The sequence below is a fragment of the Bactrocera tryoni genome, chromosome 3 (assembly GCF_016617805.1).
Source record: "Bactrocera tryoni isolate S06 chromosome 3, CSIRO_BtryS06_freeze2, whole genome shotgun sequence".
Classification (NCBI taxonomy): domain Eukaryota; kingdom Metazoa; phylum Arthropoda; class Insecta; order Diptera; family Tephritidae; genus Bactrocera; species Bactrocera tryoni.
Genome location: NC_052501.1, coordinates 76,191,554 through 76,210,173, shown reverse-complemented (window position 1 = coordinate 76,210,173; position 18,620 = coordinate 76,191,554). Strand labels below are relative to the sequence as shown.

Below are 18,620 nucleotides of genomic sequence, written 5' to 3'. Positions count from 1 at the left end.
GGTCTGAATGACTCATCAAGCCGATGTTTTGTGTGCTAAACAATTCAGTAAATTTTGGAAATTGAATTCGCCATGTCATCGATTAACACTGGTCCTTTACGTAGCCTCATAGCCAAAACTTTGATTAAGTTCACCGATGCACTATTGCTGAGTGAATCAACGTCACAAGTTTTTCAATTTTTTTTAGTCGATATGAATATTTTCAGTTACTGTAAACAACACAAATAGTGCTCGTCAAAAATGTTACGTGATACGATAAAGTTGTGAGTTTATAGATTGTAAGACTCCCAGGGATGTCGAATGTACATATATTTGAGAATATTTTCCGAAAACTTTAATTTGATCTAGCAAATAGCTTCAGAGACAGGAGCGTAGATTTTTTTTACTTAGTAAAATTAGTTCCCAGAACTTTAAGCGCGTTTACCTCAAAACGTTATTAACATAGTCGGTGAGAAAATTTTTTCTCGACCGACCCAAAATGTGAAATTATCGACTCACCGAAGAGTTCTATCAATAAATCCATTGATTTATCTGATGTGTAAGAAGTGGTGCTCTTGTTGAAACTAAATGTGGCCGAGATCACGAGCTTCAATTTCGGGCATCAAAATATCGGATATTATGGCGCAGTAATGGTCGCCATTGACCGTTACGTTCTCAACGGGATCGTTTTTGGAAAAATATGGACCAATAATCCCATCAGTTCACAAACCACATCAAACCGTTATTTTTTATATATGAAATGGCAGCTCTTGAATCTCTCCAAATGCGGCAATTTTGCTTGTTTATATACCCATTAACCCAGAAATGGATCTCATCGTTGAACAAAATTTGTCTCGAAAACGTCGGATCTTCTTCGAGCTTTTTAAGAGCCAATAGAGCGAGGTGATGTCACTTGGCAAGGTCGAGCGGCTTCAGTTCCTACACAAGCTCTTTTTCGTATGCTTTTAATTTAAGATCTCAACGTAAAATGCGTCCAGTCGTTTTATACGTCAGTCCGAGTTGCTGCGAACAGCACCGAATCGATCCTCCTTGGTCTTTGTAAACACACTCAGCTACAGCTGCTATATTTTTTCCAATACTGGCTGGACGTAGTCTATTCGGTCGAATATAATCGAATAATGAGTGCTAGGTTTCAAGATGGGTGATGATGTTGCGAATAATACCATGAGTAGGTCGATTATGTTAACCAGAGAATGATGAAATGTCAAACAATACTGAAAAAATAAAATAAAATGACAATTTGATACGACTCACGCGTGATCTGTCAGAAAAAACTATTGAAAAACAGTATCTCTAATTGGATCACCCAAAAAATCTACAAAATATCGTCGAACTTCATTATTTTGTCTTTTTCCCTTCAATTGAAGCCTCTTATACAAATTCTATGTTATGACAAGCTAGACACACCCTAATAATTATAGTTGTATGCTTATATGTTTAACCTCAAATTTATTTTTCGTTACAGTAACGCTCATTCAAAACAATATTCGTCCAATATTTTCATAGCATATGAGTGCTTTCGCTAATGCTGGAGAGCAGCTTAACTGTAACGGCAAATGTAAGCCACTAATTGTAGCTCATTTGTATGCGCAGGCACTAGTAGATATTTGATTTAGAAAGCCTGAACCAAATGCGGTCATGATTCATAATTATAGTAAGTCTACAAAATCAATTGCTGTACTATCAGTCACATCCTCAATGATGATGTAGGCAGGAGAGAGCTGCGTTGGCTTAGCCATATCCGATGGTCCTGTTCGAGATATCTGCATGAAAGTGGACATTCGATTATTATATAAGCCAACGACACAATCTCCGAACAAATTATATAGAGCGAATTAATATAACATACTATAGCTGCCATACAAACTGAACTATCGGAATGAAGTGCTTGTTAAGGGAACTTTTGTATTTGGCGAGTTTTCATCACAAAATTTGGCAGGAATTATTATACAAAATAAAGATATAACCTCCCAAGAAATTATTCAGATTCGACCACTATAGCATATAGCTGCCATACAAGCTGACGTATAAAAATTGAGTCCTTATATTTCTCATATATACTCTTTTATTTTGCGTGGCATCTTTATTAAATTTGGATCGAATTATTTTCAAAGCCAACGAGATCAACTCTGAAGAAATTATTCAGATCGGTTCACTATAGCATATAGCTGCCATACAAACTTTCCTATAAAAATCAGGTTCGTTTATGGAATTCTTTGTATTTGCAGAAGACGTTAATACCTTTTCTTATTTTATTTAAAAATTAAGCAAAATTTCGCATATACTGTGCTTAAGTCAAAATTATGAGCGACCAATAATCTCCTACCTGCTTAAGAACCCTTTTAGTTGTTTACCTAATCTAGTTAATGGATATTTTTTCTATTTTGTTGATTTATGCGTTTTATATTTACAGTTATAGTACTTATTTTACATACATACAAACAAACCGGCATAAAATCCAAGTATTTATGAGTCAGCTATAAAGGTAGGAAGAGAAATAGATTTTAACCTGTGATAAATGCGGTCATTTGACTAAATGTGTCGGCATAAAAAGCAAAGTCGTAAAGGCATTCAGGTTTTCTTGTAGAAACACATCACAAATCACAAATAAGTAGACTAGAAGCTTTCATTTCGGTTTCGACACTTAAGTAAAAGTGATAAAATATATAAAGGGTGGTTCGTTATATGATATAGCAAAATAAAATATTATATAAAATAATCGAAGCAATAATTTTATCAATTAAAATATTTTGAAATTTTTGTTTTATTTTTTTTTGTTTTTTAATTTTTTATTTTTTTTTTGAATTTTACAAAATCACTCTTTTTATAAAAATATAAGACTTTCAAGCCTGTCGAAACGCCCATTAATTTTATTTTTGCAAATATTTTGTTTTGGTATTAATCAAAATCATAACACCTTCGAAAAAAATTACAAAAAACCCCAATTAATCACCCGTTATTCCCAATTCAATGCAAATACGATAGAAAAAATCATTATAAATCACCCATTATTAATTTAGCTTCCATAAAAATAAAATATTTAAAAAGCTCTTTGCGAAACACCCTTTATTTATACATATTTTCGAAACACTCGTTATTAATATTTGTTTGAAGAAAAGTAAGAAAAAACTTAATAAAACACCCTTTATCACTCTTTTTGAAACACCCTTTATTAGCATTACTTTAAAGAAAAGTAAGCAATAAATCTTCACAAAACACCCTTCTTACCACGTTTTGGAACACCCATTATCAATATTATTTTAAAGAAAAGTAAGCAAAAAAATCTTCACAAAACCCCCCTTATACATCGTTTTGGAATACCCATTATTAATATTATCTTAAATATATTGACATCTAAACTACCCTCACAAATCACCCTTTATTACGTTTAATTTGAATAAATATAACATTAAAAAAATTCCAACTCTAACGAATGACCCATTATGCTGATTACTTAATCTATATCCTTTGGTCAAAGTGGTTGGGGATGCCATCGCTAAGGTTAACACATTTTATTGGCGCAATCCGTTGACAATATGGTGTGCCAGTAAGTCGTAAAATGCACATAAAATCTGAAAAACCAAAAGAGAAAAATCTTGTAAGAATATGAAGAGGACAATAATATTAAGTAAAGTCATAAAACTTTAGGCACAAAAAAAGAAGAGTAGAGAAGATAGTATTTTTTATGTAATTTTGCACCTTTCCCAAAAGTTATGATGATATTATCGGTACTATATGGTTAAAAGTAGAACAAAGGATACGAGTGTTATGAAAGTTAAAATGGAGAGAGATTTTCTAAGAGTATTGTGGTGGTTTAGAGAGGAACCAATAGAGTGAGGAGGCTTTAGTCACGATGGTATCACAATGGGTCCACTAAACACTGAGATGTGTCGTGGTAGAAAAATAGAATGGATATCGGACGATACACCTCGATATTTTGGTCCTCCTAACTACTGTGATACCAGCGGAACTAAAGTCCTCTCACGCTATTGGCTCCTCTCTCAACCCATACTGATGAACATTATCAGAAGCGAGGATAGTGCATATAACCTTTCTTTCAGAAGCGAGGATAATGTTCATCAGTATGAAAATTTTTATATGTAGCAACCTCCGAGGCGTCGTCAAGAAACACTCGACCGATAGTTACGATTCTTTTCCTAAATAGACTTTTATTATCGCATAGAAGATGTGTTATAGTCTCCACCTCTTCTAAAATAGCCGTTATATGGCATTTCTAGTCTACTGGCACATCTAAACAGTGACCTATTAGTACTCCTACTAGAGTTCTTATGTCATTCCTTTTGAATTCTAATAGTCGGAATGTGGGGCCCATATTCCATTAATGCCAAGTTTGTATTTAGGAAGAATTGACTTATTGACTCCACAGATACTCAACTCTATCTATAACATATTTGTCAATTAAGTATCTACAAGTGACCAGAGACATATAAATTCCCTCTTTCTTGAAGTCTAATTGTTGGATGGTGCCTGCTCTGGCTTCACAGTTACCAAAAATATCACTATGCCCTGGAATTCATTGCAGTTTTATCTTGTAATAAGATGTAAAAACCACTTAGAAATGTTTGATGAAACCGTAAAAGGCTTTAGTGCTTTCAAAGCGAGTTGACTATACATTTTTTTTGAAATTCAATTCAAGCCGATTCACCTGAGGCAAAACTATCCAACAGTAAATCATATGAGTTTAGTAATAGTCGAAAGCAGATATTAAACTTCAAGTTTATTAACAAAGTAAAGCTATCACTAGTGATTCTCTTTAATTCAAAAACCACTGACTGCAAGAGAGATGCATTTCTATGACCGGTAATGGGTACGTATCCGAGTTTATGACTATTTAAAGAGAGTAAACTCTAATTCCCCAAACCTATTTGGAATTTCTGCCGTAAGGGTGAGAGAACGAATTTAAGAGGAGCCTTCATAAGTCATTATATTTCACATAAATTGACTTTGAGGAGAAAACTGTGTAATTTAATAATTCATCAAAAAGCAAAAACAAATTTTATGCCAAAATATCAATTATTACTTCACTTATAAGTATGTATTATGCAACCGGATATGTTTTATTTATCCCTATATAACCTTTCTTGTATGATTTTTTGTTTACCAATTTGCATTATGAAAATAATTTTTGTTTCACCAACAATTTTTCTGTTAAATGTAAGCACAACTTCCATTGCCATAACCACAAATATGTTGCGCAAATTGAAAAGCAACACATAGCTGCTTAACAAACAAAACAGCATTGCATGCCACATACCAACAAGCTAATGTACAATATTTATTATGCAAGCAAATGCTGCGCTGTTTTTACAGATATACACGAGTACATGTGTATATGTATATTTGTATACCCACAACAGGGTATATGCAGTCTGTCACGATGTTTATGAAATCCAAAAGGAAACGTCGGAGACCCTAAAAGTATATACAAATATACATACGTATAAATGATTAGCGTGACGAGCTGATTGGATTTAACGAAGTCCTTATGTTCGTCCCTCTGTATATACGCCATCTAGTCCACCAGTTTTTGATATCTGAAAATAAAAAAAAATAAAAAAAATAATCTGAAATTTTACTCACGTGTTTTTGCGCTCAACATAATACTTATTTGTCGGTATCGCCGATATCGGACAAATATAACATATAGCTGTTATACAAGCTGTACGATCAAAATCAAGTGCTTGTATATAAAACTTTTTTATTTTTCGATCTATGCTAATTAAATTTTGCACACATTAATATTCGACATATGTCTATAATCTGCGAAGAAATTGTTCAGATCAGTCAACTATAGCATATAGCTGCCATACAAACTGGGAGATCAAATTCTAGTTCTTCTTTGGAAAACTTTTTGATTTGACAATTTATTCCTACCAAATTTTGCACAGATTAATATTCACAATATTTCAACAATCTGCGTAGAAATTGTGTAGATCAGACAAATATAGCGCATAGCTCCCATACAAACTGGTAGATCAAATTCAAGTCCTTGTAAGAAAAACTTTTATATTTCGCAATGTATCCTAACCAAATTTGGTACACATTAAAATTTGATATATATCTACAATCTGCGCAGAAATTGTGTAGATCAGACAAATACATCGTATAGCTGCCATACAAACTAACAGATCAAATTCAAGTCCTTGTAAGAAAAACTTTTATATTTGGCAATATATCCGAACCAAATTTGGTACACATTAATATTCGACATATATCTACAATTTGCGAAGAAATTGTTTAGATCAGACAACTATAGCATATAGTTGCCATACACACTGGCAGATCAAATTCAAGTCCATGTGAGGAAAACTTTAATATTTGGCAATGTCTCGTAACCAAATTTGGCACAGTTTAATGTTCCAAGTAGCGCTATAATCTGCAGATATACCGTTAAGATCGGATAACTATAGCATATAGCTGCCACACAAACTGACCGCACAAAATCAAGAAAAAGGTGTTTATATACTCTTTAGTGTTATAAAATATTAACATGTGGAGAGTATTATAGCTTTGTTGCAGCCGAAAGTAATGTTTTTTTGGTTTTATTGTTGTTTTTTATACTTTTTTATTTTTATTTATTTTTTGGTTTCGTTGTTGTATTTTATACTTTTGTATTTTTATTTATTTTTTTTTTTGGAGTTATTACTTTATTTCATTTTGAGTTTTCAGTGTTTCTCCCGTTGTTATCTTTTTTAGATTCTTGTTGTTGTACAATGCCACAAGCCACAATTGAGTTTTCTACACACACACACACACACAGTCGAATTCACTCATACGCAACAAAATCAAAAAAGCCAAACCAACAACAATAATTTGGTCAACATTTACCATTCATTCAATTCGTAACCAGAAGTTCAAATTTTAATTGGCCTTTGAGTGGGTGCACATTGCTTGCAACAAGCTGTCAACAGCACACACACACAACTATTTATAAATATATGCCGCATAGCATTTGTGTGCATGTGTGAGTAAGTTAGCCGTGTGGTTGGCTCACTGCCCCGACGACTGTTTGCCGCTGCCGGCTGAGTGCCAGAAAATACGAGCGCAATAAAATAGGAAACAAAGCAAACGCAGCCGTAGCCGTAGCCATAACCATAGCCTTAGCCGTAGCTGTAGTTGTAACTGCAGTCGCCTGGAGAGGCATGGCCAAAGACAAATGACAAGCGGCTGCTGGCTGTTGGCTGCTGTTGTGTGCTGCTCAACCCGAAATTGAGAAATTATTATATTGTGTTTTAAACAAATTTTCATATAAGCAATGTTTTCATAAGCGCACAAATACAATTTAAAACAACAACACACGCTCACACACATGCCAAAGCAGAGTGCAAGTGCTCGTGTGGAGGTCAGGGCACAGCATGTTGTCCACTTCAGGCCGGAGGCAGCATGTCAATTGTTATTTTTCGAGAGGAGGCACTTGCCGAACGTTTGTGGCATGTATGTAAACACATATACATACATGTATGTGTGCATAGAAACAAGCACTGGACATGCTCATAGGCCAAGCAGTGGGCGAAACCTTCGATATCTCTGACCTCTCGGCAGTTCTCGGCATTTGACTTCAAATTTACGGTACTTTTTTGTTGTATGTTGTTGTTGCTTTATGTTGCTGCCTGCCTTGTTTTTTCTGTGTCTGGTTGTCTGTATGTATGTATGTTTTTCTCGAATTTAATTTCATATTTATTCAGAAAATTGCTACTGTGGAAAAATAATAAATAAATTTGAGAAATTTGGCTCGTTTGTAATTACATACAGACATAAAACAATATGTTCCTACATACACATGCATCTAAGCATAACTAAAGTTCATTTTTCGGTTCAGTTTTCAAGCTAGTTTGTAATTTAGGTGCACATTTTCTCATTGTTAATTAAAATGCATTCGACTCTCCACCCATTTTCTGCGCCAAACTTTTGGAAAACCCAACAAGTAGGCCAATAACCACAGAGTAGAGATTTGCAGTTTTTCTCAAAATTGCAGTATTCGGTAATTTCATAGTGGTAAAATATTATATTTTTTATAAAAATATGGTTTCACAAATATAGGTTTGAAATAAGTTAAAATATTGCTTGTTAGACTTGCAGCTCATTGTTAAAATGGACTTAACTCAAAAAATGTTGCCTACATTTCAGCGCCAATATGCAAAATATTGCCTACCTTGAGGCTGCTGTTATATACGTGACTCTGAAATTGAGTACACTATAAAATTATGAACTTTTAACTATGCAGTTGAGACCAAATTAAGTTAAACTGAGCTGCAAGACATAGTGAAACGTTTTAAAAGAGACATGTTTTTATGCCAAAGTGTCAATAATGGGTTTAGAGATATATATTTGTGGGTTTTGCTAAGTCTTCGGAGTAACTGCATCATTACTCTATTGTTCCAAAATCGGATTTTTATTGGTAATGATATATGGTTCCATTGCGAGAAGTCTAAACTCAAAAAGTCATGTGTAGAACCTGGCCAACTTGTAAAATCAACCGCAAAGACGAATAACCATGACGTCAAGTTCATGCTCTGTATTTGGTCGGTTCAAAGGGGAGTGAATATTTCACGGTGAAGAAGATGAACTTCTAAAACAGGTTGAAAACAATAATGAGTAATGTGACCGACAACAAATCATCAAATTGAAGCTGGCGGTTGCCGAAAAACGCCCGAAATTTGCCACGAGACACGGGACAATGACTTAACTTCCAAATAACGCTTGAACTCTTGCTGCACACGCCTTATAGCTCAACCCCGCACTTTCTGACTTCCATTCTGAGTCGCTGCAGAACTCTCTCACTACAGAACGAGTCATCAAAAACTTGCTAGGTTGATTCTTGGCTGACATACCTGAACATTTCTTTTGGGTTAGAATCCACAAACTGCCAGAAAGCGGGAATAAAGTCACACCTTCATTTTACAGCAAAATGTTTATTCTTCTCAGTTGCTATACGTTCATTTAATTCGCCTATAAAAGTCTCAGTTTTTCGCTGTGATAGACTACACCGGACTAACTCCTTAAATATTAGTTAAGTCAGTATTAGTCTTGTAAAACTGAGGCTCTTCTTTTGTCTTTTGTGTTACTAGCGCTGAGCTCGTAGCTTAAAACTAATTGAACTTTAGACTCATTTCGCTGACAATTGTAAAGCTGATGAACTAGCCAGAAGCCAGACTTCGGTAGTGCTCCAACTATCGAAGCTGCAACTATTTTGATACATCCGTGTGTCGGGTGCCATGCACACATGCCCGACAGCAGCACTTGAAATCATGCTTGAACTCACACCATTTTACATAGTCTCTCAAGAGACCGTTTTACCAAAAGGGTAAACTTCACCAAGAAGCTCAAGGTCAAGGTCAAGCAAGACAGCAAGAATGATTCCACTCTCGAGCTACTGCTTAGGGATAGTTTAATCAAATAGTACACGGACAGCTCGACAACATATCTATGGAAAGATTTCCGAGCATATTTCAAGAAGAGGTCTTAACTATAAGTCGGTGCGTAGAGATAACCATTTAACGCAACGAACGTGTAACCATACTTAGCAACAGTCAAGCGGCACTTAAAGCAATCTCTGCCTACGAGGTCAAATCGCTTCTGGTCCAGGAGTGAAGAGAACGGCTGAACAGTCTATCGGTCACAAGCTTCGAAGCATCCACTAACATGGTAGGTCCTGAACCGTTCCCACTGCAGTCGGGCCTACGTAACCGGATTTTTATCCAACCAAGGGCTGTCAACTCAGCATAATTGTGCCGCTATAACAACATCAACTACGTGGTAGGACCTGAACTCTTCATCGCGGTTGGTCATCATACCATAAAGGAGTTGCTCCGCAAGAAAGAAGGAGTAGGCATTGAAGTATTGCAACAACTCCAAGGCGTCAAGCCAAGTTGGTGATGGGTGGTTACAACCCCAGCAGATTTAAATATGTAGTCAACCTAACTAGGGACAAACTCAGGCTACTTGTCGAATGCTACACTAGGTATTAATACGGTTTTGCGATAGGAAGCCCGAAACTCCAGAACACCTGGTAATTGACTGCATAGTAGTCTGCAGAAGCATGTTAAAGGTTCGTGTATAAATTTTTCTAAGTAGTGATCACATCGTTTATAATTAAAACCTAGTAGTATATTGGAACATAGACCGTGGAAAGCTATATAGATCTCACAATACCTGAAGGCGTTTTTCTTTTAAGCGTCAAAGTTTTATGTTTAACTTGCAATTCAAAACTAACCACAAACTAAAATGTGTTTCGAGTTCGAGTGTTTTCTTCTTCGGGTTTCAACAAATATCCGAAGAAGGAAAGATTCCCATGGCTGTATCCACTTACGAAGGCTGATATTTTTGGGAACAGAGGTTGGGATATTCTATTGAAGAGTCAAGCAAACAAGTAGTAAGAACGCACTCAGTACAGACAATTATGAAGCTCGCTATAATTTCAACAATGAAGACCTTATTCGAGGAGGCATAGATTGATGGCTACCAATATTGTTAAAGGCAACACTTCGCTTTTTTTTAACTTAACAAACTCATTTTATTTCCTTAAATTAAATTTTCATTACCGCTATCTATACTTTTCCGCTACGTTTATCAATGTCCGCCAGCTGCTCATCAATCCACGGTCTCAACGCGGACACCTTCGCATAGACGCCCGGATATTCCTTTTGTGCGCAGCCGACACCCCACGAAACAATGCCGTACAGTGTGCGCACCTTGCGATTGTAAGTGACTAACGGACCACCCGAATCACCCTGACACGAGTCCTTACCACCATTACTATAGCCGGCACAGAACATTTCCGCCGTTATCGGCACCACATATTTATAATTCTGTGCACAAGTCTCCTGCCCGATCAATTGTACATCCACGTAATTCAACATCGCTGACACATAGCCCGTCTCGCTGGTGAGACCCCAACCGCTAACGAAGAGCTTCGCTTGCGCGGACAACACAGCACTTTGCGTCGCCAATGCGACGGGTTGCACCGTATCTGTATAGACGAGTTCGCGTGCGAGCAGCAACAGCGCCACATCCAGATTATATGTGGTCGAGGAGTAACCCTCATGACGGAGTATACGCTGCACCGCACGCAATTGACCGCCATAAGCGTGTTGTGAGGAGCCGGCGCGCACCTTAAATGCACTCACCTTCATCGATGGGTCGACGCAATGTGCCGCGGTGATGACAACGTTCGGTCGCACTATGGCGCCGCCACAAATATGCTGGCCACGATACTGCAGCGACACCTGGTAGGGGAAATTCCGTATGGATGTGGGCAGGCCGCCGATGATGCGTCCATCATAGTTGAACCAGTCGTCACCGTCATCATCATCGTCGTCAGAAACAACGGGTTTGGTTGCGTTGGTGGTGTCTCCAACTGAAGGCACGTCTGTGGCTTGCTCAACATCCGTGCCGCTAAGTGGCGTCGCATTGCTGGCGTAGTGGTTGAGCCACAGACTGAATATCAGGAGCGTCCAAGTGGTGCGCATTGTTTACAAATAAATAGTTTGTTTGTTGTATACGAAGTGAATGATAACACTTTGCTCGAGATCTTCACTTTTTATACTCTCTCTCATAGTTCACACGCGTCGTATCGCGTCGGCGCTTATCTCCACCAAGCTGCTTATCGCGGTGCGCCGCCCACACGCCGTTGTATGACTAACAAAAACAAAATGACAGCTAAAAGGCGCCGAAAACTAAAACGTTGGCGCTGCGTGTCAAAAAACTTGTGTGAAGGCTGTTCTCATATCTTTTTATGGCTTTCTTTTGTTTACCGTTATTTTTTGCGTTTGCTTTTTATACCATTTACTATTTACCAGTCAGCCACCTTTAGTGGTGTTTACAGCTATTTACTAGTCACTCACTATTTTTTGCACATTTTTAACGCAACGCAAATATTTGGCAAGCGATTTTTTCACTTTCATAAAAAATAGCTATTCTGTGACAATAAAGTTCTTATACATATTTACTTTTGCTACAAAAATTTATTATTTATTGCTTAAGCACATCGGCCGTGAATTCGCAACCGGAGTTCAAGTGATGCGTGTAACCTTTAGGTTTATGGTTTTCGGATTTTCATGACAATTTGCAAGTCTTTCTGCAGTCTTACTTAATATCTTCAAGACCACGACCTTACAATCTTACATAATTCGTAACCCATTAAACTAATTTCACTTTCATATGTAATTTTACAACATTTAGTATGAAATCGCAGCTGCCGGAGCCAAGCGAATAATCTCTCAGACCGAAGGTAGTTGAGACACCCATAATTCGAAAATTAAAGCAAAAAGGTTTCTTAGATCATGACCCATAGATACGGCATAGAGTTTATGGGAAATTCAAATATTTTGGAAAAATTGGGTCATGAGGGCTAAGAGAAATATTGACCAGATTTCACACATTTTTGGCAGAAACGCATGCTCTCCCGAAGTTTGAAAATTGGAACTCACAGGTTACCAGATATATTCAATGAAAAAGCAGTCAAAGTCCACACAAAGTTCTCATGTGTCGTCAAAGATCACACCTGAAACGAAATCAGAATGAAACACAAAAATAAAAGAAGAAGATTAACGCTCTTAGTTAGAAATTACGAAATAAAAATTGAAAAAGTGCTGTACAGAAGAAAAATGAAATTTGTAAAGCATCGTTTAAGCTCTGGCAAGTCATTAAGTTCGGAAGATGCAGCCATGTTGAGAAGTTAACGCAAATGAGTCATTCACTTAGGACAGAAATGATTATTTTCCATCTGGCTCACGGCCTCCGATCTTAGACCAATTCGTCGCCGAGTACTGGCATTCAGCCCAGTACATGAACGTCTTGCCATAATCCACATCAAAGCGAAGTTCTTAAACATACCGTAGATTTCCGCCCACTCCCCGACGGACGAGAAGAACGATGTGACCAAAGCTGTCTTCTATGAGCGTTTGGAACGCACCTGTGAGAGCTGCCCCCGTGACGAAGTCAAAATCGTGCTTGGCGACTTTAATGCCAGGGTGGGCAAAGAAGGTATATTTGGCACTACGGTCGGTAAATTCAGCTTCTAATGGGTTAAAGCTCATCGACATCGCTGCTATACGTCAACAAACACAAGGAAGGTTCAACGTCGAAAAGCTGCAATCACAACAGACAGCCGAACGATTTCTACGCGGTATAAGAGAACGGCTTTTCATGCTGCTTACATAAAGCTGCAAACGCAACTATTGGTTTTCGGCAAAGGCAAAAGAACAGCTGGTACGATGAGGAGTGCCGTGTCGCAGCCGAGAGAAAACAGACCGCCTATCTCACAGCCTTACTCGTACAATCGACCACAACCCGTGCGGGATGGGATAGATAGCGAGAGAAGACCGAAATGGGTGGGTTTGGCAGTGGCGAAATATATTCTGTCATCAAAAATTGCAGTCGTCGCACTCGCTACAAAGTTCCTTCGAACTCGTAGATAATTTCGTCTATCTTGGAACTAGCATTAACACCAGCTACAATGTCCAATGCAGAATGAGTTGACGTTACGAGTTTTTAAGAGAAAGATTCTGTGGAAGATTTATGGTCCATTGCTCACTGCTAACGGCGATTATTCGATGGAACGATTAGCTTTATGAATTATACGACAGCATTGACATAACTCAGCGAATTAAGAGACAGCAACTACGCTGGCTAGGTCGAGTCGTTTGAATGGATAACACTCCAGCTCTGAAAGTATTCGACGCATTATCCGCTGGGGAAAGCAGAGGAAGAGAAAGACCTCCACACCGTTGGAAAGACCAGTTGGAGAAGGACCTGACTTCACTTGGAATCTCCAATTGGTGCCAAGCAGCGCGCTGTTGTTAACTCGGCTATAACAACGTAAACAGCTTCTACGCCATTGAAAAAGAAGAAGAAGTCATTCAGCTCAATTCAGAGTAACGAAATTTTAAACTCGAATTTATTTATTTCTTTTTGCCTTCTACCTTTTCCAATGAAATTGCATGTCAGTGTGGTGAATAACTGCCATTATTGCTGATATTTCAGTAAACCCACATGCTAATGTACATATACTTGATTCATATATACTTTATATTCTCATATAAAGTACATATGTAAACAGCTGTTTGAACAACATATCAATTACGAATACTCAAGACTAAACTTTAATTACACACCATATTCCGATTACACTATCCATATACATAAATGTTATTATGCACATATACCTTACACAGATAAACAAAACCAGCTTTAATGAATAAATTGTTGTTGTTGTAGAAGAAAATAACTAAAGGTGGCAGTATAATATTTTACACGCCTTCATTTGTATTCATTTGCTGGAAATATCTTAATTGTATTTATAATCTCAGCAGCAAATCTTAAATTGTTGCAGGTATGTATGAATATATATTACATATATATATAGAACAGATATATATTACTACCCTTATATATATATATACTATTATATTTGTAAATACATACGTGCATTGATCGCTCAACAAACGCTTAATGAAATGATGCGACACAAGGTGTATGTCATGTTATGACATAAATTAAGTGTGTGTGCGTGAAAAATAACACAAAAACAACAACAGAATTGTAGAACAAAAAATGTGTGCTTCAATTATAAATGCAATGTCAGCAAATAAATACGTTTGTTTATAAATAAAAGTGTGCGCATTACTGGCTATCAAGCCGCTGCTCTTATACGCACTGCGTGGCGTATGAGTAACCTGCAGTACTCCTCCTCAATGGACAATGCGGAGAAAAAACAACAATTACTTATTCCATTTGAGCCAGCACAAAACAATTAGAAAATATCAAGATTGTTGAAAATGCATGCAATAAAATGGAAATATGCTGAGTGAATGGAAGAAAACTTTTAAGAGATTAAGAAATTGCATGGAAAACCGCATGATGGCAAGAAAGGTGAATGATTGTGCGAAATTATATCTTGTAGGGAAGAAAAAAACAAGAAAAAACATTAATTTCAACATCACCGAAGCTATAATACCCTTCACGCTTTCTTGAAGATACCTGGCCTAACAAAAAAGTTTTCCAAAGAAGGACTTGAGTTCGATCTTTCTATTTGTATGACATCTATAAGCTGCAGTTGTCCTATATAGGCGTTTCCGACAGAGAAGAAACTTTTTGTTGAGAAAAAATAAATATTTTTGTTATAAAAATCATTTGATATGCTCACTTTTAAGCCTAAAAGCTCCTCAAGAAATTGAGTTCTAGCATATAATTTCAATTTAGGAAATTTTCTATAACAATCTTTTGCTATGCCAGTCTTAAAAATCTCGCACTTAAAAAAGTTCTTAACTTTTAAGCTTTAAAGCTTCTTTGGAAATGGAGTTCTATCAAAAAATTTCAATTGAGAATAATTTTTTTTAGATAATGGTTTTCTAGGCTAGGCTTGAAAAGCTCGCACATAACAAAAGCTCTTAAGCGTTAAAACTTCTATATAAATTGAGTTCTATTGAATAATGGTTCATATTTTTCCTATAATAAACGTTTACTACGCTTGGTCTGAAAAGCTGCCACACAACAAAAAGCTCTTATGTAACTTCAAAGCTTCAAAACTCCAACAAAAATTGAAGTCTTTTAAAAAAATGTCAGTTGCGAAATATTTTTCTTGTAGCAACCGTTTACCAAGCTAGGCTCGAAAAGCTCCTACTTTACAAAAAGCTCTTAACTTTTAAGCTTTAAAGCTTCTATAAAAATTGAGTTTTATCAAAAAATATTTCAATTGTGAAATCCTTTTGTTAAGCTAGGCTTAAAAAGCTCGCACATAACAAAAGCTCTTTCATACATTTTTATTTAAGAAGTGTCTATATAACAATTGTTTGTTAAGTTTTAAGATTGAAAGCTTCTTTGTAAACTTAGCTCAAAAAATTTCAAATATTTGTTGGTATACTCAGTTTTAAAAGCTGCCACATAACAAAAAGCTCATAACTTATAAGCAAATAGCAATCGTTTACTAAGCTAGGCTTTAAAAGATCCTCCTCATAACTTGCAAGCTTTAAAGCTTTTTTTGGAAATTGAGTTCTGTCAAGAAATTTCAATTGAGAAATATTTTTCTTATAATAAAAAGCTCTTTATTTGCAAGCTTTAAAGCTTCTATAAATATTGAATTCTATAAAAAAATTTCAATTCAGAAATATTTTACTTATAACAGTCACTTTACTTTTTCAGTTCATTTTCTATATTAGACTTAAAAAGCTCAAATTTATTACAAAGCTCTTTCTCTTAAAGCTTTAAAGCGCCGAAAGAGAATTATGTCGAACTTCCAAAATGCTTGATTTACACCATGATATGAAATGAATGTCCACAGGAACAAACTATTTTTAGAACAAAATTTAGTTATATTTCAGTTTCGGGCAACACATTTATCGGTTTATGAAAACAAATATGACTTTGAGTAAACAGAAAAACTTTTGCTAAACTTCACAAAATATGTATACAACTTCTGCGTATAAAAACCAAAAATAAAAAGAAAAGTAGTTGAAACTTTTTATCGCATTGTTTTCTATTTGTATCCCAACATATTCGCTCTCGCACTGGCAAAAAAGCCAAGTGAAAGACACGAGATTCAATCAATTTTTCGCATAAAAAATTGAATATTTACAGATAAGCAAGTATTTGCTCTGATGGCTCTGATGGTATGCAGCTAATGTTTGAATATATGTATATCACTTATACAAAAACAACCAGGAACAGCTGATATATGGAATTTTGAAGTTTCATATGATATTGAGTTGACAGCCATTGTAAAGCAATACCAACTTTAAAGTAATAGCTGAACTGTTCACGGCTTACTAAGATGTTTGAATGAACACCAAAGAATAGAAAATTCACTTGGGATCAAGTGTACAATCCCCTTCAAGCTAGTTTAGATTAGTTTAGATTGGAATCGGGACAAAAGTGATCTCTCTTGCGTGTTCATAGGTTTAGAGATCCAGCGCTTGAATGCAAGAGAACAACGGAGTTCCAAATCCAATGTAATGAAGACAATAGTGACCTTTCTTTCGAGTTCATAAAGTTAGAGATCCAGCGCTAAAACGCAAAAGGAAAACAGAGACCCAAAGCCGATGTGATCAAAACGAAAATGGGTTCATCGGCCTAGCAGTTTCAAGCGATTCCGCTATGACGAGATACCCAGACGAATATGATAATAATGAAACTTGATGCCTGGTGATGATCAAAGTGCTAGAATCAATTTCTGGATATTATTTTTCCTTTATTGCATCCGACCTGATCTCTGCATCCAAGCTCTTTCAAGAAATAAACGAAATGCAACGCCTAGGCACCACAAGGAATGTTTAGCCTCGATTTATTCATGAGAGATGTAGACCACTAAAGGTATAGACCTGATTAGTTGCAGTTTATTAAAGCTTTCAAACAACTTTTCGTAAGCTCTAGATAACAACAATATAACAATATTGAAGAAATGTGTATTAGAAAGGAGTAAATATTGGTCCAAACACTGCCCTAAAAATTTTCACACCACTTTTCAATACTTTTCCGCCTACTTTTCTGCCCAACACAACACTTGGCACTCTCTTTCGCTGATTTATATTTAAGAGCAGGTCCAAAGTGTAGCCTGTAGTTCACTTGTATAACCTCTTACCACCCGCCCACTGTCCCTCGATGGCTATTGTGTTGTTGCACCGTTATTTTAGCGGCACTTCCGGCAAACCTCTTGTTTAGTTGCTACTTCAAGCTTAGAAGTACTTATTATTTATTTATGCTGCGCTTTTAAAGCGAACACAAGCACACAAACCGAGACAAAAAACACACATAAACACAGACACTTATGAATGTATATGTGCACATATCATGTTGCGTGTATTTTTGTGTCGTCATCGTTGTTGTTGTTACTGTTTGTTGAGCTTTTTCAGATGCTCTTGTTGGTTTTGTCGCATGTCACCTGAGGAGTCTTTACTTGTCGCTGCGCTTTTTAGCAACTAATACCTTGAAATGATGCACTAAATGCATACAACATACATATGTACATATATACTTGTATATATACATGAATTTGTATGTGTAAATTTATACATGTGCCTTTATGTAAGTAAGTGCACTCGTGGATCTTTTCCATTTGTAACTCATAAATCTAAAATCCACAGTGGTATTGACAGGGAAGCGCTTGCAGTGCGGCACAGTGGTGCGTATGTAGTAAAAAGGGGAATACATTTTTTTTGAATATGTATCTAACTATTTTTTATAGTTTTTGGACATATACCCTTCACATTCCCATTTCTTATAGCATAAAGAGGCATAAAACTATACTTAAATCGATTTTGATCGTTCAGTTTGTATGGCAGCTATATGTTATAGTTTTCCGATCTGAATAATTTCTTCGGAGTTTATACTGTTGCCTTAAACCATAAACTGTGCCGAATTTGGTGAAGATATCTGATATAATAAACAACTTTTTCTTACAGGGACTTATTTGTGATCGCTCAGTTTGTATGACAGCTATATGCTACAGTGGCCCGATATCGGCGGTTCCGATAAATGAGTAGCTGTTTTGAGAGAAAAGGGCGTATGCAGTATTCTAAATCTCACAAACTGAGGACCTAGTACGCGTATGTCGACTCAGCTCGAGATGCTGATCTCCGACGTTCGAGTATAAAAACCCGTCGGCC

The 18,620-nt window shown here is 36.4% G+C and overlaps 1 protein-coding gene across 1 annotated transcript; it reads right to left on the bottom strand.

Annotated features, from left to right (window-relative positions):
* Positions 1–10,568: 10,568 nt before the first annotated feature.
* On the bottom strand, positions 10,569–11,489 carry LOC120771623 (trypsin alpha-3). Its single transcript, XM_040099714.1, has one exon. It carries the CDS (start codon positions 11,487–11,489, stop codon positions 10,569–10,571), a length of 921 nt encoding a protein of 306 aa, XP_039955648.1.
* Positions 11,490–18,620: the final 7,131 nt, after the last annotated feature.

Coding starts and splice junctions, on each gene's coding strand:
- LOC120771623 (XM_040099714.1), bottom strand. CDS start 11,489: ATGCGCACCACTTGGACGCTCCTGATATTCAGTCTGTGGCTCAACCAC.